The sequence below is a fragment of the Nerophis ophidion genome, linkage group LG03 (assembly GCF_033978795.1).
Source record: "Nerophis ophidion isolate RoL-2023_Sa linkage group LG03, RoL_Noph_v1.0, whole genome shotgun sequence".
NCBI classification, from domain to species: domain Eukaryota; kingdom Metazoa; phylum Chordata; class Actinopteri; order Syngnathiformes; family Syngnathidae; genus Nerophis; species Nerophis ophidion.
In genome coordinates, this window is record NC_084613.1 from 37,506,021 (window position 1) to 37,527,949 (window position 21,929).

General features: G+C 43.5%; 1 protein-coding gene across 1 annotated transcript in view; it reads right to left on the minus strand.

Annotated features, from left to right (window-relative positions):
- Window positions 1-953: 953 nt before the first annotated feature.
- Window positions 954-21,929, minus strand: part of vash1 (vasohibin 1) — a 54,818-nt gene continuing 33,842 nt past the window's right edge. Inside the window, exons 3-7 of the mRNA XM_061895061.1 lie at window positions 12,729-12,785; window positions 7,104-7,178; window positions 6,612-6,993; window positions 1,939-2,048; window positions 954-1,872 (exon numbers count right to left, since the gene is read on the minus strand). Of these exons, the coding sequence (XP_061751045.1) occupies window positions 1,800-1,872; window positions 1,939-2,048; window positions 6,612-6,993; window positions 7,104-7,178; window positions 12,729-12,785 (697 nt within the window). The 3' untranslated portion in view covers window positions 954-1,799. The remainder of the gene's footprint in view (window positions 1,873-1,938; window positions 2,049-6,611; window positions 6,994-7,103; window positions 7,179-12,728; window positions 12,786-21,929) is intronic.

The following is a 21,929-nucleotide window of genomic DNA, read 5'->3' on the forward strand; positions in this document are numbered from 1 at the left end:
CTGTTGTTTAGTAATGACAATGTCATATATATATATATATATATACATACAGTGAGCCGTGGTAATAGCAGTGTCAGTACTGATAATCTAAGAAAAAATAAACCAGATATGCCAATTTTTACCAAAGGAATAGTTAATGAATGTGTGTATGTGTATTTGCTACTGTTTCTGACCTAAATGTTGCTTGCCCTTCCGATCCAATCCTCACTGTGTGTATCTTAGTGTCGACTTGTTTCATGCATGAATAAATCATTCAGTATTCATGCATTAAGGGTCTCTTTGAGGACCTTTTGGATTCCACGAAAGTTTTATGTGTTATTTTATTTCATTATCACACTCTTGGTGCTTTCAGAATGGTATAGTGGTTTGTGAGTAGTGCACTGGCTCAGTGGCCTAGTGGTTAGACTGTCCACCCTGAGGTTGTGAGTTCAAACCCCGGCCGAGTCATACCAAAGACTATAAAAATAGGACCCATTGCCTCCCTGCATGGCATTCAGCATCAAGGGTTGGAATTGGGGGTTAAATCACCAAAATGATTCCTGAGCACGGCCCACTGCTCCCCTCACATACCAGGGAGTAAACAAGGGGATGGGTAAAATGCAGAGGACACATTTCACCACACCCAGTGTGTGTGTGACAATCATTGGAACTTTAACTTAACGTAGATGTTTCTTCCTAATGGAGTAAACAATCTGCTAGTGTTTGACATTTGGATTCCAGAAAAATGGAGGTGAGGGATTTGTCAATCTCAGTGTAATTAGTACTCTATAATGAGTGAAGGCTTATTTGCTGAATGATTTCCAAAGCAGCAGCCAACTCAACCTGAATATCTCCTTTAAAATAAGTTTTATAAAATACGTATACATACATTTATAAAACTTTTCCCCAAGAAAGTCACAGGTTTTCTTCCTGTCACTCACAAATAGGTAACATGGAGACACAAGTCACAAACATGTAGTCTGTGGCGATTTATTGAGTACCATGTGTTCTTAAAAATGCAGTGCTTTACTTATTTCATACAAATACTTTGACACCTCATTTATGATGACATGGAGGTCTCATCTTTAAGGCAAGCGACAACTGAATTAAGTTGCTACAAATAAAAGTTAAAAGGTATTTATACAGATAACAGGAAAACAGAGCTGCAGTACGATTTAGCAAGTTGCATCCAGTGTGTTAAAAAAAATGCTTCATTTTTATTTGCATCCCTCAACAGTTGACATCTGTCTTGTATTTATAGTAAATAACGTATGATTTGCCTACTAAATTGATGGTTGAAACACTTTCATACAAGTTCCAATGTTTCGTGTTTAATTTGAAAATTAAACACGGAATTATCTTAATTAAAAGTCCAAGGCACAGACAGGGGTAGTTTTACGTCAGCGTTAAAAGTCATGTGTCCAATGTGATGGGGAAACAGCACAAGTGAACACACTAAAATTACTAATATATTTCAAGTATTACATACACACCCGACTGCGATGAGGTGTCGACTTGTCCGTGGTGTACCCCGCCTTCCAGCCGATTCTAGCTGAGATAGGCACCAGCGCCCCCCGCGACTCCAAAAGGGACAAGCGGTAGAAAATGGATGGATTGATGGACATACACACCGAATGCATACATTTTTCTTATGTGGCTGATTACGTGTCATCTTTGCGCAATACTTCACATTTGGGAACATCTCCAGCACCAATGCTTGTGAAATAAAAACTCTGATACTGAGTGTGTGTGGGTGTAGTGGTTGCTGGTTCCCTTTTGAGTGTTTTATCTAATATGATTCAGCTGCAAAAAAAGTTTTTTCATACTCGAATCTGATACACGTCCATGTCTTCAGATGCTTTCTGTTCCAAAGCCTTCTTTTCTCCAGAGTGGCTGAAACAGAACAAATATTTCAAAGCATAAGTATGGTTAGAATTGCATTGAAATTATAAATCCTACCGTCTCTCAATGTGGCTGATCCTACGAATGGGGCTTCCTGAACCTCTGAGGGGCGAGCCCACGCTATTTCTCCTGTCTTTGGTGGGAGAAGGAGGTGTTGGCTTTCCTATCTGCACCAAAAAAAAAGGCACAACACACTTCAAATGTAACTATGATCCAAGAAAAGCTAATGTAATGTGTAATTGTGCTGAGTGCTGGTTGTTGATGGATGGAAGCCCAGTGGACGGGGTTAAGCAGTCTCATTAGTTCTTACTATATATGCAAAGTTCAATATTAAAGCCATGTTTGTTTTATCCATGAAAAGTGATGAGAGGTAAAAATCCTGTGTTTCACTGAAACTAAATAAAATCAAAGTGTTTCTGACTTAGAGATAGAGTTAGAAAACTTCTCAGTCATCAGAAAGGACAGGAAATAAACATGGTGGGGGTGTTTGTATGTATATTCACCAGAATATAAAATACATAACTCTTACTGATCTCAACCACAATGCCCTTGAATCTGTGTGGGCAGAAATCTAATTCAAAAACGCAAAGGTATAGGGACTGTATACAGACCCCCTAATCAGAGTGATTTCTATGGTACTCTCGAGGAGTGCTTAGCTGGGGTAGCCAATGAGGAGAAAATCATAACTGGAGATCTGAACACAGATATTCAACGCAGAGATGCGCCTGTTTTCAAATCTTACAGCAAGCTTTGTAATCTGCACGGTCTCCCCCAGCTAATAACACTACCCACAAGGGTGTGTCATTCCACCCAATCAACTATAGATCTCATTCTCACATCAGACAGGCCTAACATAAAATAGTGGGGTCTTGATCTGTGGTCGTCGCGAACACTATCTAACCTTATGCACCCGCAAAATAGTTCAACCCAAAGCCAACGGCCTCATAACAGCTCAATCCAGATCTCTTAAAATAAACTCCATTGATAATTTCAACCTCAAACTCGGTGAGTGGGATTGGTCCCCTGTGCTCACGAGCAATGTGGTCGGTGATGCTTGGGATCGCTCTAAATCAGCGTACCTAGCGATACTGAATGATATGGCTCCCATGAGAAAAGTCTGGATCAAGGCCCGCTCTGAAGAATGGATGAATCCGGACCTATTAGCTGCCATAAAAGACAGAGACAGAAAATACTCCAAATACTAAAAGTTCAAAACCGAAGTAGATAAGCAACCCAATAATAACCACAAATCACTCCTTAAAACACTCAAAAAGCTATGCAATAAATTAAGAAATAAGGCAAACAACCTGACTGAATCCTTAAAAAAAAGTTACATTAACGACAAAATAGAGGAAAACACAAATAAGCCACATGAGCTCTGGAAAATCCCAAATAACCAGCTTCCTGGCTGCAATCAGAAAATTAAAACCAGACTCACCAACATCAACATCAAGGAGGACGACTCCCTCATTACAGACCAACTGTAAGTAGCAAGCTGACTTAACACCTTTTTACCAGCATAGCCACAACACTAGTTAACAAGCTGTCCCACCATTCTGGTCGCTTTGGTGTGGAACACATTAAAGCCTACTATCGAAAGCTAGGAGTATTCAACAACAATTTAAAATTAGAAATGGTCTCAGCTGACGAGGTGCTAAAAAAATTGAGCGGGCTCCACCAAAACAAGGCCACTGGCTTTGACAATACCCCCTCCAGATTCCTCAGGGACTCTTAACCACCATTGCCACAATCATCACACACATACCTATAATAATAACAATAATGGATTAGATTTGTATAAACCTTTATATAAACCTCTCAATTAAACAAGGTCAAGTACTAAAAGATTTCAAGATAGCAAGAGTAACTCCCCTTTTTAAAAAAAGGAAGCAAATTAGAACCTGGTAACTACCGACCTGTTTCTATTCACAGTTCCATTTCAAAAGCACGAGGTGCTAAAAAAATTGAGCGGGCTCCACCAAAACAAGGCCACTGGCTTTGACAATACCCCCTCCAGATTCCTCAGGGACTCTTAACCACCATTGCCACAATCATCACACACATACCTATAATAATAACAATAATGGATTAGATTTGTATAAACCTTTATATAAACCTCTCAATTAAACAAGGTCAAGTACTAAAAGATTTCAAGATAGCAAGAGTAACTCCCCTTTTTAAAAAAAGGAAGCAAATTAGAACCTGGTAACTACCGACCTGTTTCTATTCACAGTTCCATTTCAAAAGTAATGTCAAAAAATAGTTTATGAACAGGTCGATAGATACCATGCCACGAAAAAACTAATGTACAAATTCCAATCCGGCTTCAGAACTAACCACTCCACTGACACATGCCTTCTCTATCTGACCTACCACATCAAACATGAGGTAGATGCGGGCAAATGGTCATGCTGGACCTTCAGAAGGCCTTTGACACTGTAAACCACGCTATACTGTTGGATAAGCTTAAAGCCATCGGATCTGATAAAAACTTGTCGAGCAGGATGCAATCTTACTTGGAAGGGAGGAAACAGCTGAAAGAGGTTTACGGCAACCTGTCCCCCCCTCTCAGTTAGCTGTCGAGTCCCCCAAGGCAATGGGACGGCGTGGCGCAGTGGGTGAGTGGCCGTGTGCAACCCGAGGGGGCCTGGTTCAAATCCCACCTAGTACCAACCTCGTCACGTCCGTTGTGTCCTGAGCAAGACACTTCACCCTTGCTCCTGATGGGTGCTAGTTGGTGCCTTGCATGGCAGCTCCTTCCATCAGTGTGTGAATGTTTGTGTGAATGGGTAAATGTGGAAGTAGTGTCAAAGCGCTTTGAGTACCTTGAAGGTAGAAAAGCGCTATACAAGTACAACCCATTTATATTAGGGCCTTTACTGTTCCTAATACCCGTAAATGACATGTCATCGGCATGCGACTGTAAATTGTTCCTGTTTGCGGATGACTCGGCCCTGCTGATATCCGGCAAGGACAAATCACAGGTGGAAAAAATCCTCAGTGCCGAACTCTGTAGAATTTGCACCAGGCGCGCTGACAATAAGCTATCCATACACTTAGGTCAAACGGAATCCATCCTATTTGGGTCCAAAATCAACCTTAAGAAAGTCAGTGAATTCACTATTAAAGTGGTTGACATTGTTATCACCAGGAAAGATGAGGTCACTTACCGAGGTTCCATTCTAGAGGCTAATCTTTCCTGTGATAAAATGGCAACCAATGTAATCAAAAAGGTCAACCAACAAATAAGATTTCTCTGCAGAATGACCTCTCTGGTCAACAAAAGCACTCTCATTCAACCCTTTTTCGACTACGCACGCGCCTCCTGGTACACCAACACCTCAAAAACCCTCAAATCAAAACTCCAAACATCCCACAAAAAGCTATTCAGGTTACTTCTACACATCCACCCCACATCACACCTCACTCCTACCCACTTCTACACAGTGGGCGGGCTCAGGGTGGAGGACAGAGTAAAACAACTTGCACTAAGCCTTGTCTATAAAATTCGCTACACCTCCCTGATACCGAAGTACATGTCAAACTACTTCCAGAACGTAAATGACTGCCATAACCACAACACCAGGGTAAGCTTCATAAATCACGTCGAACCCTGATTCCGATCTAACAAAGGTCTTAACTCATTCTCCTTCTATGCTACATCAGTATGGAATGCAGTCCCAACAGGTGTATAAAAAAAAAGTGCATCTCTATCCTCCTTCAAAACCTCACTAAAAGAACACCTTCAGGGAACTACAATGGTAGCCTAACCCCTCCCCCCCACCACATCCCACCTCCCCGGATTGCAAATAATCAAATGTATATACTTGTTCTTATGCTTTCTGAGCTCACTATGGTCACCGCTCACTGTACATATCCTACCAAGTGGAACCTACACTGTTACAATGTCCATTTCTCAGATGATATAATTGTTGATAGATGGATAGTACTTTATTGATTCCTTCAGGAGAGTTTCCTCAGGAAAATCAAAAAAAGGTTGACTGAAGTATGCTGATAGCAACCCAACCTAACCCCCCCGTCACAACCCCTTCCACATCCCACCCCCCGGATTGTAAATAATGTAAATAATTCAATGTATATACTCTGATGATTAACTTGTGTGATGACTGTATTATTCTGATAGTATATACATGTATTTGTACAATGAACTGATTAACGTGGACCCCGACATAAACAAGTTGAAAAATGTATTCAGGTGTTACTATTTAGTGGTCAATTGTATGGAATATGTACTGTACTGTGCAATTTACTAATAAACGTTTCAATCAATCAATCAAAACACAGATCGGTGAAACTATGTTTGTCTATAATGCTGAGAGAAAGCATACACTATTCAGAGTATCCACCCCCCCAAGCCTTTTATTGTTTTTATAAATGAAATAATTGTGAATGTTATTTAACTTTTTGACAAGTCAAACTGAAAACATATTTTTACAAATTGGTGTCAATAAATGAAAAAATACACTGTAAAATTGGTGTTATGCGTTAAAATTCATGACCCTTTAAAGTGACTGACCTATAGTAACTCAGCACATATCCAACTGGTTAATGCTTGCATTGTAAAAGGGAAATCACCCAAGTACAGTGAGTGTATTAAGTGATAGTATAAAAACACCTGAGCCAATGTCAGCATTTAAAAATGACCAAATAAAAGTTCAGATCCCAATTCAACCAAGAATTGTATCAAACATTTTCAGATTGTAACCTACTTTAAGTCGCATGTCTCGAGTGTGTCTCTCCAGCTCTTTCCGCAGCTCCTCCTTGCTAAGTCTGTCCACATCCAGAACCGAATGCTTCCATTCGATCTGCTCCACACTGTGAGGGTCATGTGATATATATTGGCCAATCTTGACCTTACGAAGGGTGTGCCAGTAGCCCCTGTAGGCTCCTTCAAAGTCCTGCACCAAGTCCACGAGTGTCCGGTGCTCCAGGGGCTTGAACATGAGATCCTCCCTGCGGCTCATGCCCAGCGCGCCAAAACGTCCCCCGCTGTGGACTCCCAGCACGATGTGGTAGAAGTGGTTCCCTGAGAACTGAGACTTAAAGCTGAGGGGAAAGCGCTCCACAGATGGCAGGCAGTTGGTCAGGTAACTTTGGCAATGTTGGTTAAGGAACTGTGCGCAACAAACAAAAAACAGGACACATGTTGTGCTGAATTGGACGAGATCCTGAGTTGAAAGTAAGACAACATGCAAAGATACATCCCCAGGATCACCGCCTCCAGGCATTTGATTGGCAGGGCTTCACGTGTCATCTCCTTGGCGATGTCCATCAGCCTGTGCAGGAAAATGAGACAAAAGTTGAGCCTTTAACAAGAAAATGGCGCTATTAAACATACAATAGGGAGTTAGAGTGCATCCGGAAATTATTCACAGCACTTCACTTTTTCCACAATACAGCCTTATTCCAAAATGAAAAATAATTTTTTGTTGTCTCCCCATAATGACAATAGGAATTTTTAACAAATTTTGCAAATTTGTTAAAAATAAAAAATGACTGTGAATACTTTTCACAGCTTTTGCTCAAAACTTTGTTGATGCACCATTGGCATCAATTGCAGCCTTAAGTCCTTTTTAATATAATGTCTAGGCTCCAGCTGAACCATTCTCAAACTTAAATTGTTCTCTATCCATCCATCCATTTTCTGCCATTTTTTATTCCCTTTGGGGTCGCGGGGGGCGCTGGTGCCTATCTCAGCTACAATCGGGCGGAAGGCGGGGTACACCCTGGACAAGTCGCCACCTCATCGCAGGGCCAACACAGATAGACAGACAACATGCACACTCACATTCACACACCAGGGCCAATTTAGTGTTGCCAATCAAGCTATCCCCAGGTGCATGTCTTTAAAAGTGGGAGGAATCCTCTAGTGAAACCATTTTCTGTTGATCTGCTCTGCATGCGCTGGTCATACAGATCATTTGACAAATAAGTCAAGTCGTACATGTACAGTAAAAGTCAGATGCTGTATAAGACAATACAAATGTTTCCATCTTTCCAAGATGGCGGCGCCCGGATGGGCTGCGACATCGCGGAGCTCTTGCTAAAGATGGAACATTTGGCAGAAATACCGAACAATTCTGCAAACTTCATGGCTGGCTCACATCGTGGTCGCTCCGTGATCACTTACGACCATCAGACACTTCTGGATGTGGACAGATCGGGCCGTTTTGGACTGATAGACGCGTGCTTAACTAAAACGGGACTACTTCGGCGGCTACATCCAGCGGCCTGTGAAGCAGCGTAGTATAGTAGCAGCGGGGACCGTCTACGGAGCAGACGCCAGCGGTGTGATCGGAAACGCGGATGCCGAGCGGGGCTAAAAACAAAGCTCAAGGCTAATCCCCACAGAACACCACTTCCCTCCATCCTGAAGCCGGATTTAAATGGAATATGCGAGACTACTGGTCTGGGTAAGGAGTCGGTTAAATTAGAACAAGTTTTTTCTGCTTTGATTGTTTCAGAGTTGGACATGTGTTCTACTGAGGTGGCAAACTATGATGTGTGCAGTTTGTCAAAGCAACAAACAAACAATTGGAACATGCGTTCTACTGAGTTGGCAAACTATGATGCGTGCAGTTTATCAAAGCAACAAACAAACAATCAGAAAATTCCCGTCGTATCAATTCCTAGCTTTGGTCGTAATTATACTAAATGCACTGGGCATAATAAACACAACATTATTAATATTGCTACTATGGATAATTTGATCAAAAATTCCCTAAAAAAGCCCACTACCTATAATATAGGTTTTTTTAAACATAAGATCATTGTCTCCCAAAACGTTGTTAGTTAATGATATCATCAGAGACAACAATCTTAACGTCATCGGTCTCAGCGAAACCTGGCTTAAACCAAACGACTTTTTTGCGCTAAATGAGGCATGTCCTCCTAACTTTACACATGCGCATATTGCCCGTTCCCTTAAAAGGGGGGTGGGGGGGGTGGGGGGGGGGGGGGTCGCACTAATATTCAACGAAAACATTAACCTTAGTCCTAACATAAATAATAAATATAAATCGTTTGAGGTGCTTACTATGAGGTCTGCCACACCGCTGCCTCTACACCTGGCTGTTATCTACCGCCCCCCAGGGCCCTATTCGGACTTTATCAATGATTTCTCAGAGTTCGTTGCTGATCTAGTGACGCACGCCGATAATATAATTACAATGGAGGACTTTAATATCCATATGAATACCCCATCGGACCCACCGTGCGTAGCGCTCCAGACTGTAATTGATAGCTGTGGTCTTACACAAATAATAAATGAACCCACGCATCGCAACGGTAATACGATAGACCTAGTGCTTGTCAGGAGTATATCCGTTACCAAAGTTACGATACTCCCGTATACTAAAGTATTGTCCGATCATTACCTTATAAAATTCGAGGTTCACACGCATGTTTGTCAAACTAATAATAATAATAACTGCTATAGCAGCCGCAACATTAATACGGCCACAACGACAACTCTTGCTGACCTACTGCCCTCGGTAATGGCACCATTCCCAAAGTATGTGGGCTCTATTGATAACCTCACTAACAACTTTAACGACGCCCTGCGCGAAACCATTGATAACATAGCACCGCTAAAGTTGAAAAAAGGCTCCAAAAAAGCATACCCCGTGGTGTACAGAAGAAACTAGAGCTCAGAAATGATTAAGTAGAAAGCTGGAATGCAAATGGCGCACGACCAAACTTGAAGTGCACCATCAAGCATGGAGTGATAGTTTAATAACTTATAAACGCATGCTTACCTTAGCTAAAGCTAAATATTACTCAAATCTCATCCACCGTAATAAAAACGATCCTAAATTTTTGTTTAGTACGGTAGCATCACTAACCCATCAAGGGACCCCTTCCAGTAGCCTCCACCCACTCAGCTGATCACTTTATGCAATTCTTTAATAAGAAAATTGAAGTCATTAGAAAAGAGATTAAAGACAATGCGTCCCAGCAACAACTGGGTTCTATTAACACAGATACGATTGTATATACGGCGGATACTGCCTTCCAAAATAGTTTCTCTCGTTTTGAGGAAATAACTTTAGAGAAATGTTTACAACGTGTAAATGGAATAAAACAAACAACATGTTTACTTGACCCTCTTCCTGGGAAACTTATCAAGGAACTCTTTGTATTATTAGGTCCATCAGTGCTAAATATTATAAACTTATCACTTTCCTCTGGTACTGTTTCCCTAGCATTCAAAAATTGGTTATTCATCCTCTCCTTAAAATACCTAACCTCGATCCTGACCTCATCGTAAACTACCGACCGGTGTCTCACATTCCCTTTATTTAAAAAATCCTCGAAAAAATTTTAGCGGAGCAGTTAAATGAACACTTAGCGTCTAACAATCTATGTGAAACCTTTCAATCCGGTTTCAGGGCAAATCACTCTACAGAGATGGCCCTCGCAAAAATGACTAATGATCTATTGCTAACGATGGATTCTGATGCGTCATCTATGTTGCTGCTCCTCGATCTTAGCGCTGCTTTCGATACCGTCGATCATAATATTTTATTAGAAAGTATCAAAACACGAATTGGTATGTCAGACTTAGCCCTGTCTTGGTTTAACTCTTATCTTACTGATAGGATGCTGTGCGTCTCCCATAACAATGTGACCTCGGACTACGTTAAGGTAACGTGTGGAGTTCCCCAGGGTTCGGTCCTTGGCCCTGCACTCTTCAGCATATACATGCTGCCGCTAGGTGACATCATACGCAAATACGGTGTCAGCTTTCACTGTTATGCTGATGACACCCAACTCTACATGCCCCTAAAGCTGACCAACACGCCGGATTGTAGTCAGCTGGAGGCGTGTCTTAATGAAATTAAACAATGGATGTCCGCTAACTTTTTGCAACTCAACGCCAAAAAAACGTAAATGCTGATTATCGGTCCTGCTAGACACCAACCTCTATTTAATAATACAACTTTAACATTTGACAACCAAACAATTAAACAAGGCGACTCGGTAAAGAATCCGGGTATTATCTTCGACCCAACTCTCTCCTTTGAGCCACACATTAAAAGCGTTACTAAAACGGCCTTCTTTCATCTCCGTAATATCGCTAAAATTCGCTCCATTCTGTCCACTAAAGACGCTGAGATCATTATCCATGTGTTTGTTACGTCTCGCCTCAATTACTGCAACGTATTATTTTCGGGTCTCCCCATGTCTAACATTAAAAGATTACAGTTGGTACAAAATGCGGCTGCTAGACTTTTGACAAGAACAAGAAAGTTTGATGGCATTACGCCTATATTGGCTCACCTGCACTGGCTTCCTGTGCACTTAAGATGTGACATTAAGGTTTTACTACTTACGTATAAAATACTACACGGTCTAGCTCCAGCCTATCTTGCCGATTGTATTGTACCATATGTCCCGGCAAGAAATCTGCGTTCAAAGGACTCCGGCTTATTAGTGATTCCCAAAGCCCAAAAAAACTCTGCGGGCTATAGAACGTTTTCATTTCGGGCTCCTATACTCTGTAATGCGCTCCCGGTAACAGTTCGAGATGCCACCTTAGTAGAAGCATTTAAGTCTCACCTTAAAACTCATTTGTATACTCTAGCCTTTAAATAGACTCCCTTCTTAGACCAGTTGATCTGCCGTTTCTTTTCTTTTTCTCCTATGTCCCACTCTCCCTTGTGGAGGGTGTCCGGTCCGATCCGGTGGCCATGTACTGCTTGCCTGTGTATCGGCTGGGGACATCTCTGCGCTGCTGATCCGCCCCTGCTTGGGATGGTTTCCTGCTGGCTCCGCTGTGAACGGGACTCTCGCTGCTGTGTTGGATCCGCTTTGGACTGGACTCTCGCGGGTGTGTTGGATCCATTATGGATTGAACTTTCACAGGATCCATTATGGATTGAACTTTCACAGTATCATGTTAGACCCGCTTAACATCCATTGCTTTCGTCCTCTCCAAGGTTCTCATAGTCATCATTGTCACCGACGTCCCACTGGGTCATCATTGTCACCGACGTCCCACTGGGTGTGAGGTTTCCTTGCCCTTACGTGGGCCTACCGAGGATGTCGTAGTGGTTTGTGTTGTGGTTTGTGCAGCGCTTTGAGACACTAGTGATTTAGGGCTACATAAGTAAACATTGATTGATTGATTGAATAGATTATGGCATTGACAATGTTTCAAAATGGCTGACTAACATCTTCATAAAAAATGTTTCTATTAATAATCAAAATTCCAATAGTACTAAATTATTTACTGTGACCTATTTTATTTCAAATCTATATCAATGATTTAAAAAATGTACTGCCTCTTATGTTTGCAGAAAATAGCTGTCTTTTAATATCTCATCTTAATCTTAATTGCTTAACGAGAGAAGAAAATTAACTGTCTAAAGTTTTTTGAATGGTTTATAATAAATAAATTGTCACTTACCATTACAAAAAAATAACGTTATGATTTTTACTACGAAAAACCTATTATAAAGACGACGTGGAATTATACATTGATGGCATCAAAATTAGCCAAGTTTTTAGGAGTAAAATTAACATACTGAACTTGTCTGTAGCACGATGATAAGCACAATAGGTATTTTGATTAAAGTGTATTTTATTAAAGGTTTTTGTACACTGACATATACTTTGCTATATCCACATATAATGTATTACAATTGTAACTGCGATGCTACTTTGCAATCATACTTGATCTTATGAATTCAAAATACATTCTTGAGAATAAAGATTTTTTTCTTCTGGTCCTTTTAAAAATACAACCTTTTGACAATATTTAGTGAGAACATATAGTATATTGTATAACTGCATTTACAATATAATAAATCATATTTGCTTACGCTGTAAGAGGACGGCTCTTCTTGATTTCAAAAAACTGTGTCCCAGTGTGATTGTACCTGTAATTTTTAGTTAATGCAACATGAATCAGAGAATCCTGCACACACTTTATATTTCCTGTATATTTCGAGAATGCCGAGAGAGGAGGGTTAAAATGTCAACACAGTCCTGTTAAATCAGTTGTTTGCAAATTTTTCTCACCAAGTACCACATCAACACTTGGTTCTCCAAGTGCTACCATAATGATTAACAACAAAATACAGTAGAATAGTAGACATAAGTATTCATTAAAAACAACGGATAGGTTTTAGTGAAGTATATTTAATATATTTGGCCATTGTAACATTACACACAGTTTAAAAAGTAACACTACAGAATATAATATTTAATAGAGTGACCCTGCTCTCCGGCCGAATGCAACTGGGATAAACCAAAGTCCCCCCACCCCCAGCATACCACAGTGACCTAAATCATTTGAAATGCTATTTGTTCATTGTAAAATACTTGTTTTTTAAGTCATATAAAATGCTTAGTGTCAACATGCTAATGTAATGCAGCTGTATTTCATGTGTTTTCTAATTCTATGCTAAAATGTACTCCTGTTAGTCCTGTTACTCGAATGAGGCATCTTTGGCTTAGGAACCTTGTACAAAAACAACAAAAAAAAGGTGTCTGACATGACACATTCTGTTAGGTTTATTATGTGTATTATAAGATTTAGAGCTGAAATTTTTTTTTCGAGAGATCCATCCATCCATCCATCTTCTTCCGCTTATCCGAGGTCGGGTCACGGGGGCAACAGCCTAAGCAGGGAAACCCAGACTTCCCTCTCTCCAGCCACTTCGTCTAGCTCTTCCCGGGGGATCCCGAGGCGTTCCCAGGCCAGCCGGGAGACATAGTCTTCCCAACTTGTCCTGGGTCTTCCCCGTGGCCTCCTACCGGTTGGACGTGCCCTAAACACCTCCCTAGGGAGGCGTTCGGGTGACATCCTGACCAGATGCCCGAACCACCTCATCTGGCTCCTCTCGATGTGAAGGAGCAGCGGCTTTACTTTGAGTTCCTCCCGGATGGCAGAGCTTCTTACCCTATCTCTAAGGGAGAGCCCCGCCACAAGGGGGAGGAAACTCATTTCGGCCGCTTGTACCCGTGATCTTATCCTTTCGGGAGAGTTACAAGCAAATGGAGGAACCTACTGTATGTTAACAAACTGTTTTAGGTTAAAACCCCTTTATAATAATTGCTCATTCTTATTATGTCTCTGAACAAAGTTACAGGTAAATGTGCAAGCAATGGCTAATTTTTATTCTGCTTATGTCGAAAACCACTGATGTCATTTTGCAGAGGTGGGTAGTGCAACGCACTACATTTACTTAGTTATATATACTTAAGTACATTTTTGGATAAATTATACTTGTCAAAGTAGTTTTATTGCATCATACTTGTGTATTCTTGTGAAGAAGAAACTATGTGTTTACTTCCGATACATTACATTTCATTTCAATCAATGTAATTATATCATCATTATATTTAAGTATTAACTATTGATTACTAGTTGCAAATACGTATTAATTTGGCATGTTAGAGAGATTTCTTTCAGCGGCGCATGCATTTGTTTCACTAATCCAACCTAAGCATTAATAATAATAATACATCGAATAGATTTTACATAGCGCTTTTGTAGACACTTTAAAGAAAACTGAGAACCCATCATTCATTCCTTCCACATTCACACCTTGATGTGGTAAGCCACATTTATAACCACAGATGCTCTGAGGTAGACTGACGGAAGCCTGGTTGCCAGTTTGTGCCTACCGCCCCCCTGACCAGCACAAAATAAACATTCATATTCATACACATCAGCAATGGGAACAAGCTGGGTACAGAGTCTTGCCCAAGGACACACCGTGACTAGGATGGTTGAAGCTGGAATCGAAACAGGAACCCTTAAAGTTGCTGGCATGCCAATTCTACCATCCGTGCCATGCCGTCCCACTCGGGACCTTTGACCCCATTTCACTAATCAAATGGAACCTGGCAGTCACATGACCGCACTCATACGATCTACTTTAAAAAGTGGCACAATGAGGAAAACGAACATTAACATCATGCACTGTCATCTGTGTCAGTAAAAATGTTTACATTTAAGTCTACAAGAATTCCACTTAAATAAATTAAACATGTTACGGTAAGTTGTTGATGAATTTTACGTTAAGCTGCGCATGTGCTAACAGTATCCCTGTTATAGCACCATAAGTGACTGTAAAATGTGCATATTTTACAGTAAAATGTGCATATTTTGCTGTAGTAGTGTCTGTCTCTCTCTTGCTCTCTCTCAAACACACACACGCACATACGTACACACACGCCAGTTGAAGTGCAAGTACTTACCCAAGTAATACTTTTGATAAATACTTTTTGCTTTTACTTGAGTCATATTACTATTGGGTGGGCAATTATCATTTTCCATGGGGCCACAAGAGAAACAGAAAATATTGTGGAGGGCTGGGCCAAAAGGCTTAACTCAATTTTGCATAATATTAATTGTATTTCTTTATAAAAATCAATAACTTGCATGGTTTTGACAAGCCAGTATAAGTATAAGTTATGGCTTAGCACTTAAAAAGTGAGGTTGCCTTACAAAAATGTCATTTATTCAATCAAATTTCTCAAAACAAAGGTTTAACAAAATGTGAATGTTTTAAAACATTTGTGACTCATCTTAGTGATCATATTCAGTCAAATTCACCCCAAAAGACATTTTGATTTTCGTATGCTGTTGGAAACAGGTTATAAAAGTTTTCAAAAAATATCACAATATTATCTTTGTACTCCAAATATTAAGCAATATACAACATATTATAATAAAGAAACTGAACTGTGATTTTGAGAAAAAAGCATCTAAAGAAATTGTTCCAGTTCACTGCTTGTCGGTGCCTACATTTGTAGTATAATTACCTCATTTGGTGTTTTTGATTGAGAGAAATCTAGTCTCTGTTGGGCTTTAACAAGTACATCAAAGTCAGGTTGAATGTCTGAGGTGTCGATACGAAGCAAAGCTGACGTCTGTGAGAGAGGATCTACACCTGGATTTGGTAAATTTATCACAGAGAATGTGTGTTCACATATGTAGATAGGTCTCATGCTCCTCCAAAAGGGGGGGATGAGCAAAAGTCAGGACAAGTCCCAAAAAAGGTGGATCTTTTTTTATAATTGTCAACTTTTGGTGTGCCATACCTTCGAGAGTCAAAGTCGGGATTTTTTCTAAGTGTCATAATTTTGCCACCCGAGTCCAGGGATGCCCGGCATGTCCAAAATGCACCCCGCCAAGTCACACTGGAAGTGGGGGAGAAAAGCTTGGAAAGTAGGCAAAAGTCCTCAAAGTGTTCAAAAATCCCGTCACGTCCCCTGGCTGTCCCAGGGTCCCAGGCATGACCAAAACGCACCCAGAAGAGAACCAGCGAAGTTGGGAGAGAAAATAAGAAAAGTCCCCCAAATGTCCAAAAAAGGTGGAAAATCACACCCAGGGACAAGATCCACAAGTCCCGCCATGTCCCCTGGTGGTCCGGGGCCCCTGACATGACCAAAACGCACCCAGAAGAGAACCAGCGAAGGTGGGAGAGAAAATAAGAAAAGTCCCCCAAATGTCCAGTTCCACAAGTCCCGCCCCCTTTATTTGCTGGAAGTCAGCGAAAAAGCTGTAAACATGACAGAGTGTCTAAGGGTAAACTTTAACTTTAACATTAAAAAAGCCACATTAAGTCTAAAAAGGAAAGCGGGGAATTGGAGCCTCCTGTGGACTTCTACCGCGACTGCACTCATCAAAAAATGCATTATTTCCAAGTGCGCCTTATTGAGAGAGTCCAGACTTATAAAGGGAAACAAAAACTAGGGTTGGGCTTGGATGTGTCACAGGGTAAGTCACAGCTGCAGCCAAAGGCATGTATTAAAAAAAACATACAATTAATAATAATTACAAAGGAAAACAAAAAAAGGAGGCAGCTCAAAAGAGAGGGTAGATCCAGCAGAAAATAGGCATTATAAACAAAGAGAGGGAGTTTAGAGGGGGATAAATGTCCCGCAGCTGGCCACCCGAGTCCGGGGATGTCCAGCAAGTCCATAACGCACCCTGCAAAGTCACACTGGAAGTGGGGGACAAAAGCTGGGAGTGTAGGCAAAAGTTCTCAAAGTGTTCAAAAACAGGTACGGGGTGGAGTCCCACAAGTCCCGCAGGTGGCCACCTGAGTCCAGGGATGCCCAGCACGTCCATTATAACGCACCCTGCAAAGTCACACTGGAAGTGGGGGACAAAGGCTGGGAGTGTAGGCAAAAGTTCTCAAAGTGTTCAAAAATAGGTCTGGGGTGGAGTCCCACAATGCCCGCAGTTGGCCACCCGAGTCCAGGGATGCCCAGCACGTCCATAACGCACCCTGCAAAGGCACACTGGTAGTGGGAGACAAGAGCTGGGAGAGTAGGCAAAAGTCCTCAAAGTCTTCAAAAATCAGTCCGGGGTGGAGTCCCACAAGTCCCGCAGCTGGCCACCCGAGTCCAGGGATGCCCAGCACGTCCATAACGCACCCGGCAAAGTCACACTGCAAGTGGGAGAGAAACGTTGGGAAAGTAGGCAAAAGTCCTCAAAGTGTTCAAAAATCAGTCCCGGGGTGGAGTCCCACAAGTCCCCCATGTCCCAAAAATGCAAAAAAATTTATAAAAATCCAGGGCCTGGATTTTGGACCACGGCGGGCTGCTTTCGACCTGTGTGCCGTAGTTTGGAGACTTGCCCTCGGCCGGGTGTTTTTTTCCTTGGAGTTTATAGAGAGTAAATCCAGCAGAAAATTGGCCTTATAAACAAAGGGAGAGAGTTTAGAGGTGCAAAAACGTCCCGCCGCGTGCCTCCTGAGTCCAGGGGAAGAAAAGGTGGGAAAGTGAGCAAAAGTCTGCAAAGAGTTCAAAATTCACAGCCGGAATGGAGTCCCACAAGCCCCGCCGCGTGCCCATGGCGTCTCGGTGCTCCCAACATGTCCAAAAGGTACCCAGCAGAGAGCCACCAAAAGAGGGAGAGAAAATAAGAAAAGACGGAAAAGGGCCAAAAAAGTCAAAAATCGGAGAGGAGATCCACAAGTCCCGCAAAGAGCCGCACAAGCCCTGGGTCCCCCGGGAATGACCAAAACACACCAAAAAGAGAACCAGCCAAAGTGGCAGAGAGAATAAGAAAAAGTCGAAAAAGGGCCAAAAAAGTCCAAAATCATACCCAGGGAGGAGATCCACAAGTCCCGCAAAGAGCCGCACAAGCCCTGGGGCCCCCGGGAATGACCAAAACGCACCCAAAAGAGAACCAGCCAAAGTGGGAGAGAGAATAAGAGAAAATCGGAAAAGGGCCAAAAAAGTCCAAAATCATACCCAGGGAGGAGATCCACAAGTCCCGCAAAGAGCCGCACAAGCCCTGGGGCCCCCAGGAATGACCAAAACGCACCCAAAAGAGAACCAGCCCAAGTGGGAGAGGGAATAGGAAAAAGTCGGAAAAGGGCCAGAAAAGTCCAAAATCATACCCAGAGAGGAGATCCACAAGTCCCGCAAAGAGCCGCACAAGCCCTGGGGCCCCGGGAATGACCAAAACGCACACAAAAGAGAACCAGCCAAGGTGGCAGAGAGAATAAGAAAAAGTGGGAAAAGGGCCAAAAAAGTCCAAAACCATACCCAGGGAGGAGATCCACAAGTCCCGCAAAGAGCCACACAAGCCCTGGGGCCCCCGGGAATGACCAAAACGCACCCAAAAGAGAACCAACCCAAGTGGGAGAGAGAATAAGAAAAAGTCGGAAAAGGGCCAAAAAAGTCCAAAATCATACCCAGGGAGGAGATCCGCAAGTCCCGCAAAGAGCCGGACAAGCCCTGGGGCCCCCGGGAATGACCAAAACACACCCAGAAGAGAACCAGCGAAAGTGGGAGAGAAATGGAGGAAAAGTCGCAAAAAGTCAAAATAAAGGTTAAAAATCATACCCAGAATGGAGTTCCACAAGCCCGGCCACGAGCTGCACAAGCCCCCGGGGCTCCCGACATGACCAAAATGCACCCAGCAGAGAACAAGCTAAAGTGGGGAGAACTTGAGGAAAAGTTGTAAAAAGTCCCAAAAAAGGTTAAACATCATACCCAGGATGGAGTTCCGCAAGTCCCGCCACTAGCCGCAGAGGCCCCGGGGCTCCCGACATGACCAAAAGGCACCCAGAAAAGAACCACCAAAAGGGGGAGAGATATTAAGGAAAAGTCGCAAAAAGTCAAGAAAAGGTTAAAAATCATACCCAGGATGGAGTTCCACAAGCACCGCCGCAAGCCACACAAGCCCCTTGGCCGCGGGCATGACCAAAACGCACCCAGAAGAGAACCAGCGGAAGTGGGGGAGGAATGGAGGAAAAGTTGCAAAAAGTCAAAAAAAGGTTAAAAATCATACCCAGGATGGAGTCCCACAAGACCCGCCACGAGCCGCACAAGCCCCCGGGTTCCCCGGGCATGACCAAAACGCACCCAGAAGAGAACCAGCGGAAGTGGGGGAGAAATGGAGGAAAAGTCGCAAAAAGTCAAAAAAAGGTTAAAAATCATACCCAGGATGGAGTTCCACAAGCCCCGCCACGAGCCGCACAAGCCCCGGGGCCCCCGGGCATGACCAAAACGCACCCAGGGGAGAACCAGCGGAAGTGGGGGAGAAATGGAGGAAAAGTTGAGAAAAGTTCCAAAAAAGGTTAAAAATCCTACCCAGGATGAAGATCCACATGCCCCGCCATGTGCCCTGGTGGTCTGGGTATGCCCCAGCATGACCAAAAGGCACCCAGAAGAGAACCACCAAAAGGGGGAGAGAAATTGAGCAAAAGTCAGGACAAGTCCAAAAAAGGTGGATTTTTTTCTAAATGTAAACATGTGGGATTTTGTCTAAGTGTCCACATTCGGGATTTTTTTCCAAGTACTATAACGAGAGAGGCTTAACTTCCAGCCTCTTTTGCCTTTTTCGTTCACACACTTAGAAAAAATCCCAGCGCCAAGCTAAATGCATTTGAATGGGATTTATTTTTCGGCCAGGATTTTTTCTAAGTACATAAACGAGAGAGGCTTAAATTCTAGCCTACTTTTACCCTCTTTCGATTTTGTGTGTTTTTTCCTGGTCGACCAAAACACCTCCATCACGTTAGTAGGTGCGCCAAGCCTAGACAGGCCGATTTCACTGGGAATGTCTCCGAGTCAAAGTGAGCTATTTTGGGACACAATTAGTGGATTTTCTCCCTCTTTTTTATGGTCCTTTTTTGAACAGCATTTCCAGGGCCTGAGCGACAGGGGCTCATGCAGACATCTGTGTCCGCCTAGGTGGCGCTTTCACGGACACATTTTTGACATTTACCGCATGGATGAATAAATTAAAAATAAAAAACTCTGGACCTGATTCAACCCAGTTTGCTGGGGCTTCCAGGGCTTGAGCGACTGGGGCTCGGTCCTGAGTGTGTGGGCACCCAGGGGATGCTATACCAGACACATTTTCTGACATTTACTGCATGGATGAAAAAAAAAAACACAAGATAAAAAATCCTGGACCTGATTCAGCCCATATGCTTGGGGCTTCCAGGGCTTGAGCGACAGGGGCTCGGTCCTGAGTGCGTAGCCGCCTAGGGGGCGCTATCCTGGACACATTTTTTGACATTTACCGAATGGATGAAAAAAAATTAAATAAAAAATCCTGGACCTGATTCAGCCCAGCTGCTTGGGGCTTCCAGGGCTTGAGTGACGGGGGCTTGGTCCTGAGTGCGTGGCTGCCTCGGGGGCGCTATCCCGGACATATTTTTGACATTTACAGCCTGGATGAAAAAAAAATAAGATAAAAAATCCTGGACCTGATTCAGCCCAGGTGCTTGGGGCTTCCAGGGCTTGAGCGACAGGGGCTTGGTCCTGAGTGTGTGGCCGCCTAGGGGGCGCTATGGCGGACACATTTTCTGACATTTACCGTCTGGATGAAAAAAAAAAAAGAAAAAATCCTGGACCTGATTCAGCCCTGCTGCTTGGGGCTTCCAGGGCTTGAGCGACAGGGGCTCGGTCCTGAGTGCGTGGCTGCCTAGGGGGCACCATGGCGGACACATTTACTGAAATTTACCGCTCGGATGAAAAAAATAAATAAAATAAAAAATCCTAGACCTGATTCAACCCAGCCACTTGGGGCTTCCAGGGCTTGAGCGACAGGGGCTCGGTCATTGGTGCATGGCCCCTAGGGGTACGCTGTGCCGGACACGTTTTCTGACATTTACCGCCTGGATAAAAATCCTGGACCCGATGCCACCTAGGTACTCGGGGGCTTCCGGGACTTGAGCGACAGGGGCTCGGTCCTGGGAGAGCACCGGTTCTCGTGACACCCTCCCGGACTCCTTTCTTTCCCTTTTCCCCCCTCTAACCTTTTGGTAAGCACGACTTGCCATCGGAGTGGCCCCCACCGGCCGGCGTCAGCCGGCTACCCAGGTGGGATATTCCTCCGGAACTGCAGGTCTGCCTCTATTGCCACCCGGCAAGCCCAATTTGAAGCGAGACCAAGACGACCCGTCTGCCCTAGTTGTCCTGCCTTGAGACACAGCGCGCACCCCATGCCACCCACTCATAGACCCGGCAGGACAGCGTGCCAAAAACCACTCTCAGCCGAGCATGACATCGTCGGCGACGGCCCACAACCCGGGCAAGCCGCTTGCGTGCTGACCGAAAGGCAAGTGCCACCGAACGTTCGGCTTGGCCGGTAGTCATCCCGGCCAGGGGTTCCACAAGCCAGTAAACACGCTAGCGGGTCTACCTGGTTGATCCTGCCAGTAGCATATGCTTGTCTCAAAGATTAAGCCATGCAAGTGCAAGTGCAAACGAGTTTGACAGTGCAACTGCGAATGGCTCATTAAATCAGTTATGGTTCCTTTGATCACTCCACCGTTACTTGGATAACTGTGGCAATTCTAGAGCTAATACATGCATACGAGCGCTGACCCTGGACAGGCATGCGTGCATTTAACTGACTGAAAACCTATGTGGGTCTCCCTTTCTGGGGGGTTCGTCCCGGCCGCTTGGGTGACTCTAGATAACCTCGAGCAGATGGTTGGCCCCTGGTGGCGGCGACGTCTCTTTCGACTGTCTGCCCTATCAACTTTCGATGGCAGGTTCTGTGCCTACCATGGTGACAACGGGTAACGGGGAATCTG